The sequence below is a fragment of the Trematomus bernacchii genome, unplaced genomic scaffold (assembly GCF_902827165.1).
Source record: "Trematomus bernacchii unplaced genomic scaffold, fTreBer1.1, whole genome shotgun sequence".
In the NCBI taxonomy this organism is placed as follows: Eukaryota; Metazoa; Chordata; class Actinopteri; order Perciformes; family Nototheniidae; genus Trematomus; species Trematomus bernacchii.
The window spans coordinates 4,181,340-4,194,396 of NW_022987588.1; the positions used below are offsets into that span (position 1 = coordinate 4,181,340).

At 40.8% G+C, this 13,057-nt stretch overlaps 2 protein-coding genes across 3 annotated transcripts in view; one reads left to right on the top strand and one right to left on the bottom strand.

Moving 5' to 3' along the window:
- fgf14 (fibroblast growth factor 14) overlaps positions 1-5,764 on the top strand; it is a 93,448-nt gene extending 87,684 nt beyond the window's left edge. For both annotated transcript variants that reach the window (XM_034128418.1, XM_034128419.1), the window contains exons 4-5: positions 3,554-3,752; positions 5,268-5,764. In XM_034128418.1, the coding sequence (XP_033984309.1) occupies positions 3,554-3,752; positions 5,268-5,410 (342 nt within the window). In that variant the 3' untranslated portion in view covers positions 5,411-5,764. The remainder of the gene's footprint in view (positions 1-3,553; positions 3,753-5,267) is intronic.
- A 2,879-nt stretch (positions 5,765-8,643) lies between these two features.
- Positions 8,644-13,057, bottom strand: part of itgbl1 (integrin, beta-like 1) — a 35,196-nt gene continuing 30,782 nt past the window's right edge. The window contains exons 10-11 of the mRNA XM_034128755.1: positions 12,022-12,135; positions 8,644-9,347 (exon numbers count right to left, since the gene is read on the bottom strand). Coding sequence (XP_033984646.1) covers positions 9,259-9,347; positions 12,022-12,135 — 203 coding nt within the window. The 3' untranslated portion in view covers positions 8,644-9,258. The remainder of the gene's footprint in view (positions 9,348-12,021; positions 12,136-13,057) is intronic.

Below are 13,057 nucleotides of genomic sequence, written 5' to 3' on the forward strand. Positions count from 1 at the left end.
TCACTCTTTTTATTTCAAACTCCCACTCCCTCCATCTGTCTCTATCCATTTGCCTCTTTTTCATGTGTTATTTTTCAGTGGAAACTGTATTCCTGCCCCTTCTTCTCAACCACATTAGTTCATCTATTTTTCCTTTGCCGTGCTTTTACGTGATTGTTCATCTTTTCCTTTTTGTCTCTGTCGCTGTCTTTTTGCCTTTTTGACTGGGGCTGATTATGTGGGGCTGAGCAGGTTTGGCCCTCACGCTGTCTGTGGCCAAGGTCAATTATGGCCTTCGCTTCCCGAGCAGAGAGCCACTGATGGGGAGCGCCGGGCGGGAGACCGAGGGGGAAGAAAATCAACCGTTTGGTGCCTCGAAAATTATTAGATTTTCCTCTGGTGTGAAAGCGTGCACTGTGTCCGAGCCTCACTCTCCTTTTGCTATGATTTCATCTATATTTTTCCCAAAATATTATTATAACTTGGGTAAAATTATATGGCAAAAACTACCTTTTTATTTGTATTTAGGAACACAACAGGGATGCCAAGTTGATATTGACATACCATCAACCAACTAGGTTGTTATGTCAAACTTTTTACTAATTGCTTATTTACACATCCAACAATTCTTGACATACGAGTGAAGCCTTTTAATCTCAAAAGAAAAACAATGACAGAAGGAAAGAATAAGTCTTGTTTAGACACATAAAGGAGGAACATGATAAAAGCATTCAGCTTGTCATTGACATTTGACACACTTAAAATGCAATCAACAAACAATGTGTCTGAATTCAGCTGCCTTCACTGCTCTGATCTTCAAATCAAGCTGATTATGGTGACTGACATCAAGCATGCTTCCACAAACAAACCACCTCCACTTGATCTGCCTCCGTAAACAAAGAGACATTTTTTGTGCATTTGTGCGAAGGCGTTTGATTAGCCACAATTACGGCCTTGCCACCAGCTTGTATGATTAGTTTGACTCGAGGCTGTTTTGTGTGTGCCGTGTAAGTAATCAGCGCTGGGCCGTTCCTGGACCGGCATAGAAATGTTGTGTCTAATTACAGCAGCCAACCAAACTGCGGTGGCGCTCACCTGGCGAGGAAAAAGTATAATTAATTACCTCATTGAGGGAACTCAGGGAACCATGAAGGTAGAACTGTTTGCCTTCTAATCGGCTCTGCAACGGAGTTTGCTTCAGCATGAAAAGAGCATGTTTGAACATCCTTTCAGAGAAAAAAAGGTTGTTCGGTTTAACAAATAAATCAGTGTAATTAGGACATTTGTTCTGTGTTGTTTGCTTTGAAATCACCCATTTTACAATATCAAGATGTATGTTCTGTGTACAGTACACATATAATATGATGTCCTCTATCCACACAGGACACAGACCTCCCTTTTCTGACACCTTTACCATTATAAGTAGCCTTCTGATAAGCTGCTGCTTGCAGATGTCACACAATACATCTTAATGTGAGCGATAAAATGAATAACGATGGGGACAGAACCTGTGCATACTCCAGAGGGAATGTTTATTTATCTGATATTAAGCATGCCAGGCAGACTCGTGCTCAGGGTTTTATTATTTAAGGCTCTGCTTTCATTGCCTCAGTCTGCTGCGTCTCTGCCTATCATCGGATTGCTCCGCTCAGCTGTTGTGGCCTGCGACGGAAGCAGTATTAATAGTTCTGATCCTAATCCTTACATTTGCCAGTAGAATAGGATGTATTAATGTAATCGCTGGCGAGACACACCAAATTCAGGATGTGGGATATACCCAACACACAGCTCACATACAACAGACCTCCACTCTGACCTCTCAGGGCCTGTTTTCACTGTTTCTCACTGAAATTGCAATGTGAGTGAAAACCTAGCTGTTGTTATGCATCAGGCGTTTGTGCCTTCTACTAAAAAATGCCCTTGAGTCTTCAATCAAGGATAGAGAGGGCACTTTAAATACAGTCGGGGGCTTCTCAGCTTCATTACGGTTCATCCCATTCCCAAGTGTCTCTCCGCTCCTTCCTGCTCAGCTCTGCTTTCAGCTAAATACTGTCTGGAGGATAAGCTCTGACTAGAATAATTCACCAAAGGGCTAATTACACCATAATCATGGCATGGTGTATCCTGTGTTCAACACTGAGTATTTGGCACATAAATAACATCTTGTTAAGCTACAGTACAGGAGATTTAGACTCTTCTCAACGGACGGCCATGTTGTTCAGCCTGTCCACTTCTTCGGTTTGGATGGTAATTTCTCAACATTTTAATTTATTACCATGAAATTAAATACAGGTGCCAGGAGGATACATCTCAGTGACTATGCTGTGCTTGTGCAGCCTCACAAAGCCGCTAGTGTGGCTGTATAGTCATTGTCAGTTTAGAGAAATCAGTTTTGAGACATTGACACAGACTAGAACCATATGTTTAGCAAAATCTCCATCCACATTAACCAATAGGAATGAAACACAGCTGAAAAAAATAGGAACAAATAGAAAGACTTTCCATAAGGTTCCTTATTTTAGATATTCTTCGTTAGGGACCCAGAACTAAGGTTGGAAGATGACACCAGATACAACAAAAGCACCTCAAACAATCCATACTGAATGTTGATTATTTCCGCTGAATATATTAAAGTATTCCTTATTTCGTGTCGGTCCATAATCTTCATTAAGGCTTCAAACCTTGACAGCCCACCACTTGCGGGATGCATCAGAGGATTTTTACTCGTATACTGTCAGTAGTTCTATGAGCCAGCTCAGTGTGAACTGCTCACAACAGATGTGGTGAACTCTCCATTGTGATGAGTAGGCTTTGATTAATACACCTCGATGAATGCCTTTATTTTTAGACTGGCAGGGCGGACAATGTGGAAACGCTTTTTATTACCCTTCTGCTTTGGAGATGAATGGGCAACAGCAGAGAGAGATGTGAAGCCTCAGTGATCATTTGTCACCGCCAGATTGAGGTGTAATGGGGGATTCACTTGATTAGTTCCATCATTATTTTTTCAAAGTTCAGAAGTTAGTCATAGGCAGATTTGTAGAAGGATCTCATTTGTGTTTTACCAATTACATTTTTTTAAATAAGGAGTCTTCCGGTAGACATGTGGGGGGGAAACAGAGCTGATATTACCCGTGCTGAGGTGCTGGGGTCATGCCTAACGATATATATTTTCTGACTGGAACATGAGTTAATTGACTAAACGAGTGACCCCACATCTGATGTCAAGGTTAAGGCCAAGAGGAGAATGGGAGTTGCATTTCACCAGAACAGGTCATTAGGCTTGGCTTGAGACATGATTATAGCGAGATAAACTCTGCAGCGTTAATCCTTTGAATGACAGGTGAAGGTATAAAGTCCGTTTCACCTGGCAAAGGAGTTTCTGTGACCTCCATAAAAGTTCAACTATGAATTATGAATCTGTTTCATTCTTGCATAATGTGAACCTTGCATTTTTAATGTGAGTCCACAGGAATGCCTACCACATGTTATATTCAAATGAAATCCTCCATGTATTGCGAGGGTGTGAAAGAGCCTATTATAATCCGTCTGGTGCTTGTGTCTGTCTCTGCAGGAACTCTTTACAGCGGAGTGCAAGTTCAAAGAGTCGGTGTTTGAGAACTACTATGTGATCTACTCGTCCATGTTGTACAGACAACAGGAGTCGGGGAGAGCTTGGTTCCTAGGGCTCAATAAAGACGGCCAAGCTATGAAGGGGAATCGGGTGAAAAAAACCAAACCAGCTGCTCACTTCCTGCCCAAGCCATTAGAAGGTATGTACTGTGATTACAACTGGATAGCAACATTACAACTGCATCGTTAGGATTAGTTGGAAAAATGTTTCTGATGAGGTAGTCATACCTAATCTTAAGAGCTAATCTTTTGTTTTAGAACAAAATGATATTACAATGTTAAGGTATTCTATTTTCAGTATGCATGAATAGATACGTTGATATGTTATTTAATTTTTTTCATCAACACATTTCATGCACTGTAGTTGGCAGTACACCACTCTGCTGCTGCACATGCTCACTAGAGCAACACATTTGTACTAATCCAGGGAAAGTTAGTCCCCTTTTAATACGCTATTTCCTCATGTTTGTGTATCATTTGCTAAAACCTAAAGTGCCCAGCTGTGATATGAAATTACTGAGCCTTTAAATAAACAAAACATTAAATATCCTTTAATGATCTTCATTAGGAACCAATAAACTAGGGGCAAATTAAGAGATTAGCAAACACATTATTAGTTTCCACCTCTTAATGAGTTTTGTTGACATTAGGAAAAAAATACTGAATATCACCAGATTTATCCGTTAAAGGGTCATGTGTAGCTGTGCTAGGTGGATGAAAACCTTCCCGAACAAAACTCTGAGATTGATTTATCATATTTAAGGAAAACAAAAGCATAGCTGACAGTTCAGGCCGTTTGAAAAAGGAGAAAGTCAGATAACAAAAAAACGAACAAAAAAAAGATGGTGATTGCAGTATTAAAACATTAATTTACAGATTTCAGTTTAGTTTTTACATACTTCCTCATTTTGCCTTATTAGTACCAGAAGGGGTTTATCAGCTTTCACATAGCAAAACACATTGTCAGTGTAAACAACAGTGTGTTATTTCAGTAGGAAACATAACCTTTAGCTGGAGACATTAATACATATCGATGTATTTGGGTGAAAAACAACCAAAACTGAAAATAACGAGCATGACTGCCTTTGTCACATAACATGATGGATGCCTTAGACTATAAATATGGTACAACATCGTGAAATATCTACTTTTTTGGCATTGTGCTGATCCTCTGTTTTGCTGCTGACAGGATACAGTGTAGGAAGCCGGGCAGCTCACTATGAAATGTTGATGGTCCAGCAGATGCCACCATCACTCTTGTCAGCTATCAGCCTGATTGCTTCCCATCACTTTACCATGGAATCAAATTGAAGTGTCCTGTCAAGACAGCTGTAGTGTAGTGGCAGTAAAGTGGAGGATAATGAGATGCATTTCTTTTTAGTTGGAGAAGCATGTGCGTATTCAGAATCAGCACTGATAGAGACAGAAGCAGGTCAGGATGGTGAAATAATGGCCAAAGGCAACAAATGTATCAGCATCTATAATTTGGAAGACTTTTTTTCTGTCTGTTTAGCAACCTTTTAAAAAGTACACAACAGCAAGTATTGTTAGGGGATAGATGCCCAGTAAACCGTTTTAGACAGGTACACTCCAGAGAAGTTGGTGTTAACATATCTTGTCTCTTTGCCTTCTTTCCTTCTCCTCTGCTCCTCCAGTTGCCATGTACAGAGAGCCATCGTTGCATGATGTTGGAGAGACAGTGCCCAAGACAGCAGTTCCTCCCAGTAAAAGCACAACTGAGCCGGCAGTGATGAACGGAGGTAAACCTGTAAGCAAGCCCGACAAGCCCCCCACATAGCCACACCTGACTCAGTGTGTGTGGAGGGGGGGGGGGGGGACTTGACGGAGGCAGGGCTTTTCCCGACTAGACTCCAAACCCTCTTTCTTCTGTGGATCCGATCCAGGCAAACCGTCCTTCCTTTCTTCTCTTGCTCCCTCTTCCCTTCTTCTCCGCCTCGCCCTCCCTTTCTCCGGCTGTCTCATCACGGGCGCATGGATTCTGAGGCGGCTGAGTTTCTCCAGCACAGGAGGGAAGAGGACCTCTGAATATGGAATGCCTTTTAGATTCCTCTGAAACTGTGAGAATTCATGTGAATAACACGTGTTTCACACCCACGCTAGTGGTACTTTGCTTGCTGACAGTTCATTCAAGAAACCCCCCCCCCCCCCCCCCCCCTCCTATAATGCCCTGTTGCAGCAGTCTGTGTACCTTCAGATCTATTTTCTATACCACAGTTCACCAGCTATGTTCTGGGATAGAGACTGTATAGATAGAGTAAATAATAGGACTGTCGTCCTCTATTTTTTACCAGTATGTTCCCTTCTCCCTCTCTTTCTATCTCTAGTCACACACTTTTCTCTTTGTCAAGTAACCTAGAAAAGATAAAAACATTTTGCAAGGGAGTTGTGTGATTTTCTAAGAAACACATTCACACAGATGTGGCATAAAAACATCCATATATACAAAGACACAATCCACATTTTTGTCTTGCCTCCAACATGCACACATACATACAGACACAAAGTTTGTTGGGAAAAAATATGTTGCTTTTTAAGGCTGATAAGAACACGCTGGAGGCTGGCAGATAGCTCCTGTAATCATAGTTGATGAAGTGCTAATTACCGCCACTGCAATCAATGCGAGAACTCCCAACACACATACAAACACACACGCATTTATACACAGATGTGTGTGTGGGTGGGAGAGCGCTGTAAGGAATGGTGTATACATATCACTATCTAAGTCCCACCAGCGGTTCAGTCCGCCTTCTCTGGTAAGTAGAAACCTGAAGTCTATTTTTCTTTAATCTTATTTCAGAGCGTGGGCTCTAGGAATATCTCTAGGCCTTGTAGGCCTCTGTCCCTCACTCACTGACTTCTTTGGACTAAGAGGCAAGGCTTGTGGCTTTGACCCAGATGGTCTATAACTGCAGCACTGGCAGCCATCTTATGGCAGAGTCTACCTAAAGCCAGAAAACAACATGGCTGAAAACCAGTAGGCGACATTTATCCTGGCTGCATCCCTATTTGGTTCAAACTAAAGCATGGGCAAGGTTAATATTGTGTTCTCTCTTCTAGCAGCAGTTATCCAAGAGATGGCTTATATTGTAACATTTTCACTGTATAAAACTTAGGGAAAATGACTATTATAAATCATAACTTTTTAAATGACTAGATATTGTTATTATAATTATTATTATTATGAGAGGATTTGTCTCCTAGCTCAGCATGCAGAGTCCAGTATCATCTTGGCCGATCACGTGCCTGTTTGGACTTTGATTCTCGGCATGCAAAAACAGGTTCCCAGTCCCCACTGGGCCAAAGGTGCCTCACACACCCAATACATCCATGTAGAGGACACGTAGCATTACCCATCGACAAACCACACTCAGATGTATTCATCCTGAAATGACCAAAGTCTTTTTTCATCCCAAGACGAACTGATTCTTTACAAGAGAAAAATCTGATTCAATTCATTGAAGCTTTCACTGTGATAGCATTTGTTCGGAACAAACCAACTCCGCTCAGACCCCCAGGGGTCTTTGACTGATGTCATTTTAGAGAAATACGTATACCTTGAATTAATCACATGCATGTATTTTCTATAAGGATTACGGTAAGGGTTTAATTCTTCCCTCTATGTAAGCTGAAGAGTACTAAGGTTCAGTGAGAGTTGAATGGGCATGTTGTAGGGTACAGCACACACTCACAGCTACTCTGAAGGTAACCCATTTTCTGTTTTGCATTTTTCTTCATGACTGTTAGCAGTTTATCAAAGCTCTATCTGATCAATTTATAACATTTGTCTTGCTTTAATGATTTCTCCTAATGGTTTTGTTAGACAAGATTTAGAATATGAGGTAGATTGTTGCTGCTGTGTGCTGCTAAAACTCATCATATTACATACATTGATTTGGTGAATATCATTTTTCGGAGTTTATTGGGATTACACATGATCATTTCTTATTACAGCACATCAAAGCACATTAGTTAGGATTCAATATTTGTCTGGACAAAGCTGTTAATAACAAATATGACGTAGTATACACACAGGAGCTGAAAAACCACTGTAGTCGTGTTTGGGGATGATATTGTGTCCTCATTACAGCCAATCATCCTCGACTCTTACAAACTCTACATGCTGGGCTGGCTGCTGCTCCAGCCTTGCCCTCCAGATAACTGGCTCCTCCAAGGCTGACTTTATTTTTGTAAATGACCGGTGTGTAAATGTACAACTCTGTTTGGATCTCTGTAGCCCACCGTTTTTTGGTTAGTCCTTATTTTTTTCTTGTATACGGGTTGTGCGTGATGTCGTGTCCTGATACCGCTCACATTTGCTTTGTTCCCCCTCTCGATGTGTTGCAAGAATATTCTAACAAATTTGGTTTCTTTGTGGCCTCTGTTATCAAACCTCTTATTTTGTGTGTTGTCCCATCTGTTGCATGGGGAGAGGATGGCATTGATGAACTGCATGTAGTAGGCTATGTCTATCGAGAACTGTTGGTATGTACCGCTAATTTTACATACATATATGCAACGAGTTTGTCTACACTATACAGTTTGTGTTTGTTGTATACAACATATACAACATATTGAATAAAAATATTTATATAAAGGTGTACTGTAATGTCAGTAACATACTTAATGCAATATAGTGTGCAGTATATTATTGCACCAGTCATCTTTTGAGGGGGCAAAGAAAACAGAAGGGTTGGCTAGTTTAAGCATGAAAAAGGCCAAAGTAGAATTTACATTAAATTTTCTTTGTGACTTCTTATCGGTCTTCTTTTCAAGCGGTGACTGAGCTCTTGTGTCAATGCATCTCTCATCCCCTGATGCTTTTCTTTGAAGTGACATGGACATCCAGCATGCCACACCTGAACTATGTATGCCCTCTCTTGGTTTCCTCCACTTAGAATTTAACCTTGTCACTAGTGTGTGTTGAGTGAGGAGTGTCCATCACGTACCTTCAGTACAGTGTGGCTGTCATGGCAGGTTGTTTGGTTTGATTTCCCGTTGGAGAAGAATAGGCACTATTAAAATTATTTATTTTCAACAAAAAAAAATATACCATTGCAAGTATGCCCATTGGAGTTATGTCATGTTATAACAAATTTGTAACCATGTATGATTAAGGTCTTCGCATTGTTTTCCATGCAAAATGTTGTGTCATGCGGCACATTAATGTTTTATTATTAAAAATAAATAAAAACCTCAAACAGTAACTCCTGCCTCGAGCTTTCCTGTGAACTTTCAGTCCAATTTTGGAACAACACCCCCCTCTGTACTGACTTACATTAGCACCCATTGTTTTGAACATATTGCAAAAATGTCACTTTAATAATTACATTTGTCATACTGTAGCTGCATTCCTACATTTAAAAAAACAATTATACATTAGGCTGTTTTGGAATCATATTACAGATTACATGGCAATATGTTTATTTTACACCTACAATGCTCCGTTTTATAAGGATCCTTTGTAACCAGTACAATCAAATATTGTATGTTAATGATATGCAGAATTACATCCATGTTTAGTTCGTTCCTCTTCCTGCTCCAATGGTTTTCCTGGGCGGTGCTCCTGGTCGCTCCGGGCAGCCAGGCCTCCTGTCTCCTCACAGCAGTGTCCACCCCCCCCCCCCCTCAGTACTCAGCTCCCAGCCAGATCTCACAAGCATTCCCCATCCAGCCGTCCCAGCACTCACAGTTGCCGCAGTTGCACAATCCATTCCCTGTGAGAAAATGTGAGAAGAAAAGCTGTGAATTAAGAGCTGTGCCATCATGCCTGACCTTTTAACAAGGTTCCTCTTTTCACACCCTGCTTCCCAGGGTGCAGCGCTCTGCTGGGGGACTGAGGTGGACTACACCGCTCAGGACAGTTAGTCGTTTTTCACTTCTTTTGCCCACACAGCAGAGGAGAAACTCTGGTTTAATTAAGAAGAAAAGGCCTTTATATGTAAATATTCACCACATATATAAATATATATCTCCAAATCCAATATGTGACTTTCCTTTATTCATCTGTGGAGGTTATACAATACATTTAGACAGCTCGAAAAGGATGCAGCAACCAATGATTATTGTATATCCATAGAAAAGGAAGAGTTATTGATGTATCAGAAGGAGTTGGGGGTGGATTAAGGAGTATACTACTGACTTTAACATAATAGTCCCATAACCCCGCCCACTTTACTCACACTTGGATTAGGACTACTGTTTATGTTTTTTTAGTTTTCTTTGTACTGTTTCTGTTTCTGATTTTATGTAAAGCGTCTTTGAGCACCAGGAAAAGCGCCATACAAATTAATTGCATTATTATTATAACCGTTCCCGAACCTTAAAGTGGCTTTAGAGGCATCAGCTTCACAACCAAAGGGGAGTTAGATTGTGATCCTATTCAATGTTGAACTGTCTTCCCTTTCATTTGGTTATAAAGATGCCCAGAATGGCATAACACCATACTCTGAATGTGTTATAATCCCGTTGCCCCAGGCTCTCCACAAACTCCCTGAGCTGTCAGACAGAGGAAATCAGAGGAGGACTCCTGCTGGCCTCCTGTCTCACAGCTGAAAAGATGTATACACTGCAAAAATCACTGTGGGAGAGAAGGGAGGGGTCTGAGGAGGGAGAATTGGTGATGGACAAAAAAGTTAGGTGAGAAACAGAAGGCAGCAGAGATGGGTATTAGGTGAGAAGAAGAACAATCAAGTTGGATGAGCTGTTGTTGAACTGAATCCAGACTCCTTTGCATTAAGGGATAAGGATTGCCTGGCTCTATATATATTATTCTCATGCAGGTAATCCTGTGAAAAGACCTTAGTCTGTCTTTCAACACTTTTACAACTTCTTATTCAACCACAAGCCTCACAACCCTTACTCTTAACAGGAGTGAATGGTGCATCTGCCAATTAATACAAATTCGATGTGGTAATTGATGTCCAGTTTTAGAATGTCACAAAGTACTAAGTATTAAGGTACACTTTCCGAGGTATTTTCCTTTTATTTCCCAATTGTATGCTACATTATACTTCTAATGCATTTTTTTCCTCCCCTCAATTCTTTTGGCAGCTATTATTTAAAATAGGTATAACTTTGAAATACTTCAACCATCTCTGTATAATCCACCAGGATGTTGTTTGTGGGGCTATAAATACACTAGTGTGTGTATCAATGGAAATCAAGAAACATGTCAACCATGCAGCAGTGTGGCTCAGTTTTGACAACAAAGGAGCTCTATAGCAGGGAGAAATAAGAAATATCCAGCTTAGAATACACATGTGTTTCATGGTGTTGCAGGCAAACGACCGCTTGTATCTCTTATATAAAAAAAAATCTGAAATTATCATATCCACTGCATGAAATTAACTAGCAAGCATTCCTAATACGCTGAATTTTCCACATCACTCATGGGTTGTATGTGTAATGAGAATCTACAGCTCTGACGGGTCCGTGAAATCTCCAGATGCGGAGGAATTTGTGGCAAACTTAGCACACTCATTTTAAAATAAGATTGGAAAATGACTACATCACTAGCTGCTACCTGCATATTAAAGAATCTTCATGTACAAATATTTTATATTATAAAAGTGCTCATCCATATGCTAATTTCCACACATACTCATGTCAGTTATATGGTAATCAGGAACATTTATCAGCAGTGCCACACATTTTCTTTGTTTCATCCTAGTTCTCCACATTTGTTAAGCAACGTTTCTCTGCATCCAGAACCACTTTATGCTCATTTGAATGACATTAGGCTGACATTTAGAGAAACACTTCGGAACAGCTGTCCGGATATTTATAGGCCACAGGTCAAAAAAGAATTACAAACATGTACTGAGATTTCCATTATCAGTGGGGAGAAGAAAGCTCCTGTGGATACATGGCTATATGGAGAGAAAGTGTGTGTGTGTGTGTGTGTGTGTGTGGTGTGTGTGTGTGTGTGTGTGTGTGTGTGTGTGTGTGTGTGTGTGTGTGTGTGTGTGTGTGTGTGTGTGTGTGTGTGTGTGTGTGTGTGTGTGTGTGTGTGTGCGTGCGTGCGTGCGTGCGTGCGTGCGTGCGTGCGTGCGTGCGTGCGTGCGTGCGTGCGTGCGTGCGTGTGTGTACTATATGCTTGTGTGTGTTTCCTAATGCATGTACCATAGCTATTCATCTAAATGTAAATGGTAGGAAATGTACAGATCCAAACTAATTCTGCCATATCACAGTGAGAGAAAAATATTTTGAGAAATCAGTTACTTATCTTAAACTTAGCTTAACATACTGTATGCTATTTAAAAAGGGTTACATATACTTCAATTTAAAATGTAAAAGAAAAGGTTGGGTAGGTTGATTTTTAACTGTGGCTGCTTGTTAACAGATGCTGCTAAGGTGTTGGATTGTGTGCGTGTGTCCGTCCTACGTCACCTGTGCAGATGAGGCCGTCATGTTTGTCACACTCTCGGTCGTCACACTCGCAGTACTCTCCAGACACCCACCAGTCTTGGGGACGGCAGATACATTGGCCACAGTGACAGGAACCTGCAACACACACAAGTCAGTTGTCAATTCAGTCATTCTTACACTATACCATTACTGCTTGTGTTTTAACATGCTGTGTGTGTTATTTCCTGCAAATGCATATTTCAAAGTGAGTGAGTATATCAGACGGGGGAACAGCTAACTATATACTCTTGCCGCCAGAAAACTAATCCACCTATACTTTAAACTTCCGCTCTTCCCTTTCACTGTCTATTCATCTTTCTGTGTAAAGGCAGCAGCAGGATAATAAGGCATTAAGGATGGCTAGGGGGAAACAAATCTACTAATGTTGACTTTGATCCCAAATCTCACACCCAGACATCCAGCAACTATGTTTTCTATCTCCCCAATTTCTATCAACGCACACCGGGTTACAGGAACTAATGAGAGGTGTAGGCAGACAGAAAGAGGAGCCGGGGAGAAAGTGAACTAATGTGAGGTGAGACGAGGGGAGGAGCTGAGGCGACATTGTTCTGGTGTCTGAATGAAGCGAAGCGTAGAGAATGAACATGCTCATCTTCATTTCCACACCCTGCTCTGCTCCAGAGAAGGTATTCTGTGTGGTGTCATTTAACACCTAATGATACATACAATGTAGTGACACTGTTCAGTACCCCATTATAAATGCATGGATTACTAATGTCAGACAGTTTCACAGAGAAGCAACTGATAATTAATATCCATCATCAATGAATCTGATATAGTTTTCTTTCGTATTTTATGAAGTTTTTAGTTTATTTAAAGTTAATCATTAAAGGTAGGGTAGGTACGTTTGAGAAACCGGCTCGAGATACACTTTTTGTTATATTCCATGGAATGCTCTTAACATCCCGATAGCAATGAATATCTTAAGTGCTTTGACAAAAAATCCATAAAAAAATGTCATCTGTGGAAGCCGTAGTACTGTAAAAAGCACGACCAA